Source organism: Dromaius novaehollandiae, chromosome 2, assembly GCF_036370855.1.
Source record: "Dromaius novaehollandiae isolate bDroNov1 chromosome 2, bDroNov1.hap1, whole genome shotgun sequence".
In the NCBI taxonomy this organism is placed as follows: Eukaryota; Metazoa; Chordata; class Aves; order Casuariiformes; family Dromaiidae; genus Dromaius; species Dromaius novaehollandiae.
Genome location: NC_088099.1, coordinates 114,722,316 through 114,738,660, shown reverse-complemented (window position 1 = coordinate 114,738,660; position 16,345 = coordinate 114,722,316). Strand labels below are relative to the sequence as shown.

The 16,345-nt window shown below is 39.8% G+C and overlaps 1 protein-coding gene across 1 annotated transcript in view; it reads left to right on the top strand.

The window, feature by feature from the left end:
• The window catches only part of RAB31 (RAB31, member RAS oncogene family), a 62,474-nt gene that overhangs the window by 11,253 nt on the left and 34,876 nt on the right, over positions 1-16,345 (top strand). The window contains exon 2 of the mRNA XM_064507202.1: positions 15,862-15,941. Within this exon, the coding sequence (XP_064363272.1) occupies positions 15,862-15,941 (80 nt within the window). The remainder of the gene's footprint in view (positions 1-15,861; positions 15,942-16,345) is intronic.

Sequence of the window (16,345 nt, the reverse complement as noted above, 5' to 3'; positions counted from 1 at the left end):
CAACTACGTAAATTTAATTTAGGCCAGAAGCCTTTCATGGTACATAATCCATGCTGACTTCAACCTTTGCAGTACTATGCAGATAATCATCCTTTTAGGATAGTCAGTCCTTGAGCATGTCACAAACAAGGTTTCTTCCTCTTACTTATCCCTTAAGTCAGCATCTTCTTTTTATATATACTTTTATGATATCACTATTCTGGACAATTCAAGGAAAATTGTACTGTGTGTTTTCATCTTAATTTGCTTGAATGACAGTGAAGAAATTAAATGTTGTGTCCCACATTTAATCTTTTTAACTGTTATGACTCCAGCAGCAGAGTATAATTGGTATTGTTTAATGGTCTTCAGAATCAATTTTTCTGTCTTTTTGACTTTTTTTTTCTTTATTTTTTTCCTTCAGGGTATGCTTGATAGCCTGCCTGGGCATTAGACTGGCATCCGGAGCACATTTTAAGCAGCAAAAATGGCAATTGTATAAATCCAGATAATGCAAATGCTGATTTAAGATTATTTTACTGAAGCCTAATTTGAGCAGAGTTCTTAAGCACATGCAAAATTCTAAGTACAGGGGTAATCCCTCTTTAGCAGTGTGTCCAGGTACATAATTCAGTCTTTGCTGAATAGGCTAAATTGAATTCCAAACTTAAAGCTAAGCATATACTTTAATGCATTGTTGAATGCAGTGCTGCGTAGAGGACAAAGATGACAAGTTTAGGTAAACTAGGTATTTAAGATAACACAGCTCCTGAGTGATTCCTGTCATTTAACATTGCAAGTAGATGAGGTAGCCCAGTTCTTCCTCTGCTTGAGTTTCAGGACCCAGTAGACTTTTCAGAGACAGTGCTTTATTTGACCAGGTAATTTAATTTGATCCAGAATTTTGTGTGGCCAGGTTTGCCTTCTCCTTTAGGCCGATGAGTAGAGAGAGAGAGAGAGAGGAAAAATAACACTTGGGACTTGTCATATACATACAGAAAGAAAAGGACTTATTTTAAGGAGGGTGATAGTCCTACAGCCCAGGAACTTGCAGGAATAGTTTGAGTTAAGTGATGATCAATAGAAAGAAGTGTGTAAAAGGCAGCATAGAGCAGACTTCGAGGAACAGAGTATTAAAGAAAGAATAATGGAGAAAGAGGCAACGGAGGACTGAAACGGAGAGACTCGGGTGGGAGGGAAAGAATTAGAAGAGTCGTAGGGGGCCAGTGGGAGAGATTGAGGAACACAGAGGGTAAGGTCTGAGAAGGAGTAAGGGGAAGAGGGAAGCTGAAAGTAAGGAACAGAAAACCACACAAAGCAGAGCATGAGAACAAAGGGAGTAGTACAGAAAAAAATAAGGTGAGGTGAAAAAAAACACCCCAACACTTCTCCCTTGATTTGAGTCTTCAGTTTCCTTTTTGCTTTTAAAGCTGTAACTTTGTGCAAGTTAGCTTTATTTTACTCACATTTCAAAACATTTTTCTCCAACTAAACCTGCAGAAGTATTGTTTTTGTTGCGTTAAATTAAGCTGTATCTTTTGACCAGCCAAGAATGTTCTGTCATAGCTTCGGGAAGGTCTGGTAGGATTTTGCAGTCCACTTGAGATATTGTCCAGCATCCCTGTCTTTGTCATTGTGCTGTGTCTGTGGTCTGCAGGGACTTTGGGCTCAGTCCTACAAGGTTCTGAGCACTCTGGCTACAGTCCCAATAGTCTGTGCTGAAAGGGAGTGCCTTGTATGTGACTCTCTTCCTGCTTTGGAGAGGGAGATGAAATCCACTCTTCATCTAGCCTGGCCATTCTTCTCCCTTGAGTAGATATTCTTAATTGTACCAGAGTTCATGGTTTAGCATTGCCACTTGAAATATTTCCCAATTTTAAATTGAGATTTGCAAAGTCCATGTACTTTCTACTGTTGTTGGTCTGGATTCTGAGCAAAGTGAAAAATTGGCCAGGCGTGTCAAAACTTTCTTCTGTGAATCAGTTGTTCATGTGTTTATTTCCTGGTTATTTCTGTGGTGGAGAGAGGAAGATTCCCTTAAGAAAACAAACCAAAAAAAACCAAAAAACAAAACCAAGCCTTTCAGCCATTGAAAGGGCTTTTATCATAAAAATGGAATTTGATAGCACTATTGGTGCCCCAGTCTAGGAGGTGCTGAATTTCTTTCTTACTGAAATCCACAGAGGAGATGCAAATATTCAGGAAGTCAACTTCTTGAGGGCTAGGGCCTTACACTGATAATGTTGTCTGTTTATTACATTAACCTGTTCTGTGCAGATAGTTTTGCTCTCAGTAAGTTCACATTAGAGCGTAGTAAATCTGCAAATAAAATAACTCAGCCCCAGGTTTTAGTACCCTGTGCTTGCTATTATCTCTTCTGTTTACTTGCATGGGTGACAGAGGGGAAAAAGCACCAGGTGGGTCCTTATGTGACACTGTTTAAATTAAGTGGTGATGGTTTTTGTGTTAGGGAGGACTTCAACTCCATAGAATACACAAGTGAAGCGGAGGTTATGAAATCACTTAATCAAGGGAGCTGGAGTGTGGCCACATCTGGCCAGCTAAGAATCCCTCCCAGCAGAGGGGAATATCTGGCCAACTTAAAGCTGCTGCTGGAACTGACATTTGCAGCTACTTGGTGTCCAACATGTGAGGGGCAGGTGCAGAGGAGAGGGAGCACATGGAAGCAAGAAAGAGTAATTTGTCTCTGGTAGTCCTTAGCTGACATTTACTAGGGCTCCTCTAACTCACAGCAAAGATCAGGAGCCATACTGCTGATTTCCATTTGTTAGGGGAAATGTCTTTATATAGCTACACCCTGAAACTGTGCCTTCTTCCTCCCTGTTGCCCTTTGGTGCAAGAGAGAGAGAGGATTTTTTTTTTCTATTTTTTTTTTTTTTCCTCTAGAATTGCCTGATGTTTCAGTTGACACTCAAGATACACATGGCTTTTCCTTCCTCTTTTGGTATGAAATGCTGTAATATGTTGCAGGTGAGCTAGTTACAGACTGGGGGGGAAATGTCTGAACATTGAATTGAGTTCCTTACTGAGCTTGCACAAGCAAATTTGAAGGCAGTTTAACCCTCTTACAAGTCTTTCAGGCAACTACTTGACAATTTTTATCTTACTGAGATAGTAAACTGAACCTTGAGCACTATTTCCTGAAATACTGTACCTAGTTGATGTGCACAGTTGATTGCATAGGAATCACTGCTTTCTTTTAATGAAAGAAAATAACTTCATATATCTGCGCTAAACCAAGAAGTTTTGATCCAGACTGGGATTTGTTGACGTTCTGTACTGTAAAACTGTAATGTTTGGGCTGGGACTATCAGTTCCAGACTAACGGAAGGTTTTTGTATGCCTTCTACATGGGGACAGGTGTGTGTTCAAATCCTTTTTTTTTTTTTTTTTTTAATTTAGTAAGTGACACTAATGAGTCTGTATTTTAAAATTATGGCCCTTAATGACAGGATTTGACAGACAGGGTGTTGGAGTATAAACAGAAACTCGTGTCAAGCAGCAATTCAGGGCAAAGTTTATCTCCTTGTCATACAATTATTTTGAAAGCTCAAGCTGCTAGAAATATGTGGGGGGAAAGGTTCACTTGGAAAAAGAATTTGTTTTGGAAAGAATAACACAGAATTGTTATATGAGCTTTACTGCCAAAACTGAACTCAAAAACAAAATTTGTCAGGCTGCTGTTTGCTGAACTATGAAAGCCTCAGGTTATTTATGTATTTAGTCTGAAAATTGAAGTCACTTTCTCTGATCACTGAATTGCACAATGATGATAAATGATACTTAACCAGATTGTTATGCTGGTGTGCATGCACTTGGCCTCTAGAGATAACAGCCTACAATCAATACTCGTTCTCATTGAAAATGTGAGGTACGGTGACTAGTTTCTTCCTTACACGTTACTTCTTTACGTGTTGCAAGTTCAGGCCCAATTATCAGAATTCTTAAGCAGATATTATTCACACAAACTTTTACTGTATTTTTTAGTGGCAATTTATCCAAATGAAATGTAGTAGGTCGAGTGGATTTTTGTGAATGCATGTATAATTTGAGATACAGTGGGTAGGAAAAGGATGGTGTATGAAAGTTAAAAGGTGGCTGTCTTGGAAATTTGTCCATAAAACAAATTTTGACCATTTAAGTTGTGTAAATCAGATCTTGCTGTCAGTAAAATCTTGCGGGTATTAAGCAGGACTTGCAATTTTTTTTTAAACTTTGGCTTTATTTAGCTCCTCTTTGGTGAGGTTTCATGTTTGCAAGGGATCTGCATGTTTCCTTGCACTACTTAGTTGGGGAAGGGTTTGAATAGTGACCACAACCCATCTGTGACACCCATCTGAGGAATTTTTTCATGGTAAGCTGTGACTCTCCTTTCTCTTCCTCATCTGAAAAATGAAGTAGTGGACATGGAATTGATCATAGTTAAGCATCTGCGGTGATGCTTGGATGGAAAATCAGCAAGACAGTAACTGGGAGAGGTTATTAAGGCGAATCAGGGTAGTAGGAGTGAAAGATGGGAAAGCATATCACAGTGTGAGATAATACGCTTTCTTATCAGGACACCTGGCACAGTAGATTTACTTGCTTGTCTGTTCTATGCCTTGGTCAACAGGGTCCTATGATTCAGAAATCAGTAGAGGGCAAGTAGAGAGACAAGATTCTTGTTTGGGTGGTAATGACTCTGTAAAGTACAACAGCTATATATCTCATAAAAATCTGAGGTGTACAGCACTGTTGACACTTTGCAAATTTGGGGCTTCTTTCCTTTGTGGGTGTGTTACCACAATCATTTATTGGTGGAATAAGAGACGTCTCTTCACAGCTGCCTGCATGCCCATTGTTCATCGTCACACAACACTTCTGAATGCTAACAGCAATGAGAAAAGTTCATGGTTGTAGGTAGCATGGGTCAACCATGCTTTGAAGGAAACTGCTCTGGCATTCTTTGTCTCCTTTCTGTCGCTGTCTCCTACCTGTCCCGTCTGGCTAGTTCTTGCAGCTCTACCATTCAGTCCTCTTTCCCTCCTTACCCAGGCTCTTGGTTCCCAGCTTACTTGAATAATTTTTCCAGTGCTCTTTCTCCATTCCTCCTGTCCTGCTTTGGCCAAGTTGTCATCTTTCCTTTTCCCTTTGTACCGGGAGTCACCAGGTGGTGCTGTTACACAGTTAAATGTCCTCCTTTGCATTGCAGTGCTGCACAGCCCTGGGAGAGTGGTTTTATGGTGTTTAATTTTGTGATGTAGTTTCTTTTGTGGGTAGCTGTGTTAAGTAGCAAAGGATTCTGCTCTTTGCTGTGGGTTTTGTCTTGAGTCAGTTTTTGAAGCAAAGTTGTTCCCTGTGAATTTTCCGACAAAACGTTCTCAGTTGGGATCCCCAAAAGACAGGACTGCTTCTATGCAGCTTGTGACTATGCTGTTGTATTTGAAGGCCGCTTTGCTGTAGTGTAAAGCGTAAATAAGTCTAAGGATGTCCTCAGACATTGCACTGCTGAGTTCCCCGCCGGGAGTTTCCTTGCAGGTTTTTTGGCATCTGTTTCCACTGCAGAGGAGGGGTATGCGCGCACGCATGCGTGTGTGTGTGTCTGTGTGAGAATGCTTCCTGAAAGGTGCTCCTCTTATTTCTCCATTCATCCTCTCATCTTGCTTGTTAGCTAGAATGATACCACCTTATTTCAGTCTGTTTTTTACAAAGATCATGCTCGTGTTTGAAACTGTAGAGGCTGTTCAAAACAAGGAGTTTAGCATTTTATATAAATAGCCAATACCCCCCGAAAGCCACAGTTTGAGACAGAGGAATGCAAATCAACACCAGGCTCCTGTCTTCCTTTTCACCAGGCTAAGCACTTTTTCTTCTGCAGCAGTCCCTATCACATGCCTGTCAAGGGCATACGAAATTGATTGAGATTCTCCTCTTTGATTTCAATTTAAAATCCTTCATTTCTCCTGGCAGTTTAGCTGCTGCTCTGAATTTGATATCTTGTGGGGAGAAGGGAAGGAAATGTGTAAGAAAAGATGCGGCGAATTAGCTGGAAATTTGACATGGGAAGAGAGTTTGTTAATAATGATATAAAAACTGTTATTTCTGCACTCCAACCACCTGCTAGCATGGCAGTGTGGTTAGCTGTTGCTTTCTACAGTATGATGCAGTGATTTAATATATAAATTAGAATTAGAGTATGGGGTTGTTTTTTTGACCTAAGTAGATGAGCTTTAAAAATTGCTGAGCTGGGCATTCCAAAGCTTTAAATCTATAGGCTGAGTTAATTTATTATTATTATTTTTAATATGCCTGTATTACAGTGTTGCTGTTCTTGAGTTATGCTGAAGATAAAGGAGCTTAGGTAGCTGGAGAGCTGACCCACAGGCCATGTTCTCTTCATCAATCACATTTCTGTTTTGCCTCATTATTATTATTATTTTCTATATGAGAGTTATTAAGAAACAGCTTTGAAGGAAGCACCATTGTTCTTCCTTTTCCTTCTCAGCCTCCTTTCTCACAGATAAAGATTCCTTTATATTCCCATGCCAACTTTACAAAAATAGAGTTGGCAGGTCATAGAAGAGCAGCAGTGTACATGAGCTCTGGGATGAGTCAGTGTGTAGCAGTCATGTGGGCCACTTCTTGGTTTCTGGATAGTTCAACTGACTGCTAATCCTGTCACCCACTGCTACTACAATGTAAAACAAGGATTTGTTCCTTACTGCTGATTTAATGCCATTTCACTGGGCTTTGTATTGAGGAAAGATAGCTCTCTTTTTAACTGTCTGTGTCATCTTTCCAGCATAGTCTTGCCTTCTGTCAAGGTGATAGTGTTCTTTCTCTTGAGTCCCCACATTTGGAGAAGCCTTTCTACACTTCAGATCTTCAGCTGAAGCTAGTGGAGTGAAGACAGTTCCAGCTAGCTGAGGAGCAGGTTGATGGATCCTGGCTTATTTTGTCAAAATGCCAGGTGAGAGAGAGCACTTTGTCCAAATTCTTTGGAAAACCAAGTGTGTGGGGAAGAGAGGAGGGAAGGAGAGAAAGAGAGAGGAGCGTCTGCTCACCTTGAAGTTCTTCTGGTTGCAGCCATGACTGTCCATGCCTTCCACTCAACATGAGGAGCTTGGGTTTGGAGCCCTAGTTATGATGGCAAGATAATGCCCAATAATCTTGGAGGCACTCTAGGAGAGACTTTGGTTTCATATGACTGTGCTCATACAAAGGTATGAATGTTTCTAGGAAAGTGAGTTGATTGTTAACATTAGCTACTATAGAGACATTGTCTGTCTCCGTCCCGTCTCTCCCATTTCTGGCCAAGCACATCACTGTGATAGGGTGATAAAATGGTTTTGGCCCTCTAGGTTTGGTTTTTTAACTTCTAGTTTGGTGAGGCAGTGGTGTTGCTTGGAGTCTCTGGGCATATTTCTGATACAAGTAGATAGATGGAGTGATTGTAACTGACGTTGCAGTTTGGGGGTGGGGGAGGGTTGAAAGTATTCTTTTCTTATCTATGAGAGAGCAAAAGATGCAGGAGAGCATTAAAGAAGGTATATAAGAAGGTGTATTTGAAACTTTAGCATTTGAGTTTTTTGTCTCTAAAAGATTACTGGGCTAGGATTTGGTGGAGTGCAGTGCAGACAAACAATCTCAATGAGTGTGGAGAGACCTGTTAACTACAAAGGAATCTACAAAATGACAAAGCAAGTAAGACTGCATTTGCTGGCTCCAAGTAAAGCAGATAGCAGAGAAGTTGTACGTGCCTGAGTTTAACTCCACAGTAGGATGTGTGCAGGATGCATGCGAAAGGAAGCCACATGCTGAATAATCACATTGGCAAGGGAGCCAAACCTGACAGCAGATGTTTTGCTTCAATGCCTCTGTAGGAATAGAAGAGGCGCACAGGACTGTAGACACATCCAGCTCTGAGGCAAAGCAGAACTGGCGGTCACTGTAAGCATTTTGCTAACCAGTGAGGGAAATGGAAAACAAATAGGAAGGATCAGATGATACAGCGTACACTCACAGGCCAGATATCTGCTGTCAGGGCTTATTACTACTTTTCTGTTTTAAAATGGTTATTAGGAATATACAGGTGGTATTCAAGGTGCATGTAAATACCAAACCAATGAACTCAGCAATTGACTATCTCTTAAGGCACTTGTCTGAAGATGCTACTGTAAGGAGAAATGATAGAGAGCTCTGTTGGCAGAGCTAAAAATCGTGCTGCTCCTTTGGGAAGCAGGTGTGCCTGTGGCCCAGGTCTGTAACTCTGAGACCTATGTCCAGCAAATCAACAGGAAAAGGATCTTCTCCAATAATCATGTGCATCCTGGAAATATTTTTTTTCTCGTTATATAGGGCTGTAGAGAAAACCGGAATTTACAAAAATTCTCTGTCCCAAGTGAGCTGTATATTCTTTTGACCGCTTAGCCTGCATTCTTTTAGTGCAGCCTAAAGTCTCAGGCAGCTTTATGAAGCAGCTGAGAGCCAAGGTGTTGTCTTAAGAGCGACTCTTGTATTTTCATCTGTGTGCTTATGCAGTGGTGGGATTTGCTCACTTGATATATCTTACAGATGGAAAAACTGAATACAGCAGGAAGCTATTTGTACTTCTTCTAGCCACCACTGCTCATGAATGGCTGCATTTTCACTGGGACAAGCCTGACACTTGGCAGATTCAAATGAGTCCCAGTGGTATGTCTGAACCCAGGTCTCCTGAAGGGTATTATTTCTCCTTACAGTAGCGTCTTCAGACAAGTAAGTGATACCCAAATACAGGGAAGGTTGTGTTTAAGGCTAGCAAAAGTTTATTGGGTAGAATGGTTCTTGGATTAAAATACTGCCCTTGGAAACTATGATCAGGGATCTGTTGTGCATAACTCTCCTTGTATGTTCATACAGTTGATAAAAATCCAAAGCCAGTTTCAGATGCTCTTCAAGCTGCCTGCCACAGCCTTACAGAGCAGCTGTAACTGGATTAGTAAGACATGGAAAATATTGCAATGCTGCTTGCATCTGATTGCCTGTGTTATGATTAAAATGTAAATGGCAAGCATAGAGGACTAAAGCAGGCTGCAAATGGCAAAGCTTCATAGTTTTATTTGTTTGTTTGTTTTTTGAATGGCTTGTTAGTTTTTTACCTTCTATTGGAAGTTACAAGATAGTAGTATTCCTGTACTCAAGCCTTAGCATCTGCCTTTGGGTTAAGGACTGGTATGTCAGAAAGCAGCAGAGATGCAGACTAAAAAGCTTGGTGCTGCATGCCAGACTTTGCATGAGGAGTGACATTCCTTCTAGAGATCAGACCTGACCAGAACTGAGTATACATTTCTGCAAAATCCCATCAATACTTTATGGCGCAGGCCTAGCAATTTGTTTGATGGTAGCTAATAAAATGCTAACCAACTAGCAGTACTGCGGTGTGATTTCACTGCTGTGAATTTTCAAATTCCGTCAAAAGTCCTGCTGTGGATAATGGGTATGGGCCAGGCAGTTTGAACTATAAATCAAAATCTAAATCATGGCCAAACCTTACAGTGGAAAGAACAGTTATTTTAATACGCAGAAGCTAAACTGCCAAGTCAAAGCCAGCTGTATTATACAGCACTGCCAGGTAGAGCTACTAGAATGAAAGGTCTCTCCACATTTCCTTTTTTCTTTTTTTTTTTTTTTTTAAAGTTTCATTGATTATTTTTCTCCTCCTGAAGTTTAAATTGTCTTTCTACCTCAGATTTGCCTGGCCAGGTGCAGAGATTTTGAAGGCTTTTTTTGTATTTAAAATATCACATATCTTGAAGGTATAGGACAGTTTTCTCCTTTTTGGCAACTTCAGACCAATTAAAATGTTCTCATCTCTACATCTTAATTACTTCAACAATGAAAGTTCTGCACTATGCAAAGCAAGGACCACTGCTTCCTAGCTATCATACCACTGGCAGGAATCAAATCGGCATAACAAAGAGGTGAACTTAGCTTGGGAAATCTTGAGCATAAACTGGTTCCTCTGTTGCTTTTCAGTTAGTAATGAGCCAGCCAAGAGATTTGTCCAGTGGCATGAATATGTGACTGGAAGCCAGGAATTGTTCCTTATTTCAGATGCCAATTTTCTGTCTGAGCTGGGGTCAAATCCTTTTCCACGAGAGTGATACAGCTTTTGACTGTACCCTTGCTCTGCATGTTTGATATAGCCTTTTTTTCCTCTTTGTGTCTGGAACTGATGATGCAGGGCAGCATTATCTCACTCAAAGGTGTATCGTGAGGATCAACAGTGGGCCAGGTTTGACCAGCTGTCTCTGGTGCATGTAAATATTTATTGCACCTTTGGATGCTAACTTGACCTGAGGAAATTTCAGAATAGTTTACCAGTATTGCCTTCTGCCTACAACCTGGATTTTCATTAGCATGAACAGTTTTGTAATTCCAGCTGCATGTGTGCTGAAGAAGGTACGCCAGGAGAGGCTAGCTGGGGCATGCCGTAAATCAACACCGATTACGTGGGTCACGTTCTTGTTCTCTTGACCAGCGCCCCTTAGAGGAAGGGCTGAGCTGTCAAACGTTTGTGATACCTTTACAGTTAGGGTGGCTAGCAGGTGATCTTTTGGGGAGCCCCAACACACATTGGCTCTGAGGGACAGAGATTTCCATTGTGACGGTTAGAGGGTGCCATGCTGAGTTCAGTAGAAGCCACGTGAGGCTTTCTTCTTTATAAAGAAAGGATAAAGAGTTGTCACTTTCAAGTGTTGCTAATATTGTTCAAAAATAACGTGTTTTACCTGCTTTTTCTGAACACTACACACACACACACACACACACACACACACACACACACACACACACACGTTAAACCCTGGCAACGTTAATGAGACATCTGCCTGTAGATCATGTCGCAGTGAATCCTGGTGATTACAAAAATTGCTTTGGAGGGACATTTTTTAATTTTGTAAAAATTTATACCGATCGAAATACTGTAGGTCAACTCCTGGCATTGTCTAAGTCAACAGCAAAACTCCTGTCCTTCCAGAGGAGCTATGTATTTTATCCATGATCAGCTCTCCTTTACCTCTGCATGCAGATTTATGTGGTACCCATCACCAGGGTATCTGAACCCTCTTTTAAAGCTGAAATGGGAAGTTAGTCACAAGATCTGTAGTGGTTACAAGCCAGATGTTCTTTTTTCTTCTTCCCACTTTGAAAGTGGGAGGACAGGAGGGAGTTTCTTCAGTATGTTTGTTCTTAGCATGCCATTTCCTCATGTGAAATACTGTGGTATTCTAGTTTTATTTGCATTTCCAAAACCCTAGAGTCATAAAAGGATTTTTGCATAGTTTATCTTATTTTACATATATTAAAGAAGCCCTACTTGTTAACACAGCATAGAAAGATACTGTGTAGTCAAGAATAAAATAGCTGCTGCAGCAATATGTATAATTATAGGACTGCTGTTTAGTCATCAGTCACAATGTGTGTGGATTTTTTTGTGAATTTAACATTTATTCCAATTTGGATGTAAAAATAATTTACATGAAGAGTTTAGTTTCCTCAACACATTAGGGCTTGACCCATCTGAATCCATTAAAAGCTATTATAATAGCAAGGCAAAATAATAAATCCCTAATCAGGGACATGCTTACAGAGTAGTATAGTTCCATTCAATTTGAAAAAGTGCTTGCAGGACTGAGGCCTATAGTTATGCAAAGGTATAAGTGAGACATCCAGATTTAAACTAAAGAGCTAAATTTTCTTGCATTAGTTTTTTCTGCCAAGGTGCACACATCTGGAACAACGGAGAAGAGAGAGGAATATACCAATTGCCTATTTGTAATAAGAATATGTTTCGTTTTGTTTTTTGATGTATCGTTCAAATTGAACTTGTGTTTTTTCTTATCTTCCTCTGTGCTGCTGCAAATTGACCAGAAGAAATCAGCATCTGAATTGTTGTTTGCTTGCAAATTGGTTGCCAGTATCCTGTAATTCTGCGGCTCGAAATACAGCCTCATCTTTACAGTATTGTGAGCTGAGAAGAGCCAAATGGGGTGGCTCTCTGTGAGTAGGAATGTGGGTGGAAATGCTGTTTTTGTGGCGTGCTGCTCTCCATTCTGATGTTCTTAAAATCCTCATGCCTAAATCTGGATAAAGGATTTTAGAGTAGACAATGCCTTTCTAGGGTGAAGGAACTGTTTGTGCTTATATTGATCCCTTATATTTATCAGGAATGTCTGTCTGTTTTAGATTTCCATATTGGTTTTGCTGACCAGTGGAAGGTGCTGAAGTTGTGGCTACTTCTCCTGAACTTAATAGGGGTTCATTTATTGCTGTTACATTTCTACTCCTTTGCTTCCTCCTCCGCCCCATTTGCTTATCTTGGTACAATGCACTTTATAACTGATATTCTGCAAGTGGGCTGTGAGGCTTATGCAGAAGCAAGGAGAAAAGCAAAATGTGCAACTGGTCCCATGAATGACTCATCTGAATGTTCTTCTGATGACCTAAATGACTCTGTATATCTCTCACTCCATGCAAACGTATCAAGAACATCTTCATTCAGAATAGATACTATATACTTCTTTCTTGCCACTCTTTTCATGGAGTAGTATACTCTTGGTTATTATGTGTCAATTAGCATAGTGCTGAAACCCACGGAGTTCCCATGGATAAGGAGATTTCTGAAGAAGTACAGGATCTGTTCCTTAAAGTGCTGCCTAACTCCTAAGTGCATATTCTCAGTTGCTGAAACTTGTCAAATCCACTCAACTCAGTACTGCTGTGACCTTTTACATAAGCTGAATATTTATCCCTTGGTCTATGTTTGATGTTGTATATATACCAACATGGAATAAAACAAAAGAACCAGATTACAGGGTGTTTTAAAAAAAAAAAAGAAAAAAAAAGAAAAGAAAGAAAAGAAAAGAAAAGAACTTTAAGAACTGAAAAATGTCATCTGCATGTGTGAGTGTTACCCAGACATGTGGCTTGACAAATCTGTTATAATTCTTTGACAAGAAAGGAACAAAACAGTCATTCTCATCATCCTCATCAGATTTGAGACAATTGGGTATATGAAGAGAAAGACCAGATAGCAAAGGACAAAGCAGATGATAGCAGGAATGCTTTCTACAGCTTTAGTAAGGAGATTTAGTTAAATGCATTGCAGTGAAGTAGATGCCTTTTCTACTTCGAAGCAGCCATGCTTTCCTTGACTTCTGAGAGATCTACCTGAAATATACCTCCCTATTGTAAGTGAAAGATAGGGTCTGACTAGCAATAAAAGATTTATGCGAAGTTTTCAAGTTGTTTTATCACATTCACACATCATGATTTGCTTTGCTTTCAGGCAAGTGGGCCTCTTACTTGACGGGTATAGGAACATGGACTGAAAATTGTGTAGATAGTTTTAATCTAGAAATAGAATGATAATCATTGCTGTAAGAAGGAAGCTTTTTCTTTTTTATTTCCTTCCTCTGTGTGCTCTAATTATACTCTGGTAGCTGGCCTTTTAGATCCTTAAGGCAGCAAACCAGAAGCTGGGAGTGCATGTTTCAACTAAATCCCTTCAGCAAACAAATTAACTGGCTCCTGGAAAGGTCTTGCTACTGGCTGCAGTAGTGATAGTCCTAGAGACAACAAGCCAGGTTCATTTCTGGTTCGAGTCCATTGACTTCACTGGAGTTACACCAGGGGTAAATTTAGCCCACTAGGTAGTTAAGCAATCACATGAGCAAAGTCTAAGACTGCCTTTAAGATAATTTGAGGACTAACAGCATGGCTGGCACATACTTAAGTTTAACTGTGCTCGGGAGAGATGTTAGGGAAACAGAAACTTGTAAAGTTCATTCATGTTAGCATGAAATGTTAGTAGGAGTCATAAACTGAAAGTTGAAGGTGTATGAGCTTGCATAAAAATGAGCTATGCTTTAATCTGCACTTGTAGATGTCACATCCTTGCCAGAGACCAAGATCCTCTTGCTTAAGAGATTTAATTGCAGTTGCCCTTATTAGTGACCTATCAAAGGAGATGAAAAAGGTACATGAGACTAAGGCATCATCACAGGGATCGATACCTAGTTTTGAGCACCGTGGAGGAAAGAGTGTCCCCAAAAGAGGAAAATACAATTCCTCTCATTCAGTGCGTGGTAGTTCTGGTTTTCTCCAGAATGTTTAAATCCAGAATAATAATTAGATTCTCAGTTTCAGCACAGAGGAGTTTTTAAAAAATGTGTGGTGCCATTCTAGTCTAGTAATTGTACAGAGATGTCAGCTGAAATCAAAAACGAAGGCAGAATTTGGGAATAGGAAGAGGATGTATTGCTGCTATTGATCAAAGGCTACTAGGCTGGCTTAAAATCTGTTACTCTCTTTGATCTTTGTGTATTGATTGAACACAGTAGATAAACAACTGTCGGTGTAGCACGAGCATTTATTACAGCTTTTAAGCTGACTAAGGACTGCCTTAAATTAAATATAAGAGTTTAAATAACGATTTTCTAATAGGTGTTATATATAAAGACTACTTGTTGTGGTGATATAGATTCATTTAAACATGGGGGAGGGAACTCTAAATATTGCCTTTCTCTTTCTTTCATATTTGATAGAAGATTAAAGATTGCAGAATTGTTTACAGGAAAGACACAGGCTTTTTCTTTTTTCTTCTCATGTGTAATTGTGTGTAGTGCCATCAACAAACTGTGCTCTCTTGCCTTGCCACTTTTTGAGAAATTTGTGTAAATTAGTTCAGTGTCTTAAAATATGCATACAAATGGAACTTACAGATAGTCCTTATGATCAGTTATGATGAAATTAATGGAAAACTTTCCACTGACTTTTTAATGACTTAGATTGGACCCTGGGCTGTCATTGTTAATATCTTGGAAAGGTCAAGATTGATTTCTTTGCATTGTTTTTTTTCTCCAAGGAGGCTCTTTGCAATTCTATGGAAGATGTAATGGTACTGTTGTTCTTTTTCCTTTATAATTGTCTGTGTGATTTATGTTTTTCTACCTAACATCGAGGCTTTGTGGAACAGCAGAGAGAAACTGGAAAACACTGGGTTCTTGGGGAAGCTGTTCGTGTCTTAAATGCCTAAAATAGTATTACTGAGTAATATCAAGCTTCCCCCGCACCTTTCCTTCCTCCAGAGGCAGTTCTGAATTTGATTCTAGTACTGTACTCCTATTATTTTTTCCATACTGGTTGGGGAAAAAGATCGTTACTGCAGATAGAAGCAGGCTGCCACATTGCATTGTATAGAACAACTTGTGCTGCATTTAAGTATATTGTTTTACCGCAGTCCAGTAACACAATCTGCGTAGGGATAGTTGCGCATCTTGCGCTATACAACTCTTTGGATTCCTGCCTTACCAAAAACACTTAAAGGCTCTATGAAATTTCTACCAGGTATCCTTGTTTGTCTTGTTATAAAAAGGTTAGTTGTACTAAGTTTGTACAGTTAGTATACTAAAAGGTTAGTAGTGTTTTATTTTGGAAGCATACTTGGGCTTGCAACAGGTCTGACTGAAATTGTTTCTCTGGACAATGGCTTTGCTGCATAATGTACCGTGTGTTTGAAAGTGCAGTGTTCCTTTTCTTGTACAAGTAGATGGCTATGCTTCAATCACTGGAGTCTTTGCAACAGGAGTATAAAATGCTCCCCAAAATATACAAGACTTCAAGAGAAGGGAATCTTGGGAAGAGAACTGGGGAGTTCCGTTCGCCATGATGACAGTTAAAAAAATAATCCATGTACTGTCTTTTCTTTTTAAATGTTTAAGCTGCTCCACTTACCAGTAGAGAGAATTTATTCACAAATTAATATTTGACTATTTCTTTTAGTGAAATATTGGTATTTTGGTCTCCTGATTTCACTGTCATGTTTTCTTTTATTACCAGGATACTGGGGTTGGGAAATCAAGCATAGTTTGTCGATTTGTTCAGGACCACTTTGATCACAATATTAGTCCTACTATTGGGTAAGTACCCTGCACGATATCTTTTTTTTTTCCTATACTTTTTTTCTTTCCTGTTGCCCTCAGTTGAACTCCCTTTTTTTCCCAACTTTCAAGGTTCTGAGTAACTGTATATCTTCTTTTTCCCTCCAATTTATCGTTTCTATTTAACCCTTTAGACTCCTTTAATTCCTCTCACCTCATGTTACCTGCTTAGTGTGGCCAGGGTGGCTCAGAACCAGGTCTACTCTCCTTTCCCTCTCCTGGTTAATATAGAGTGGGCCTCAGCCTACTATATTGCTGTATAACATGGAGAGGATGACAGAGTTGTGCCATTTGTTTTCTGGTGTGAATGGTGTCTCTTGAAATCACCTCTCCTCTGGAGCTGTCCATAACCACTCTGTATTGACTTGTTGCGTACAGCCATG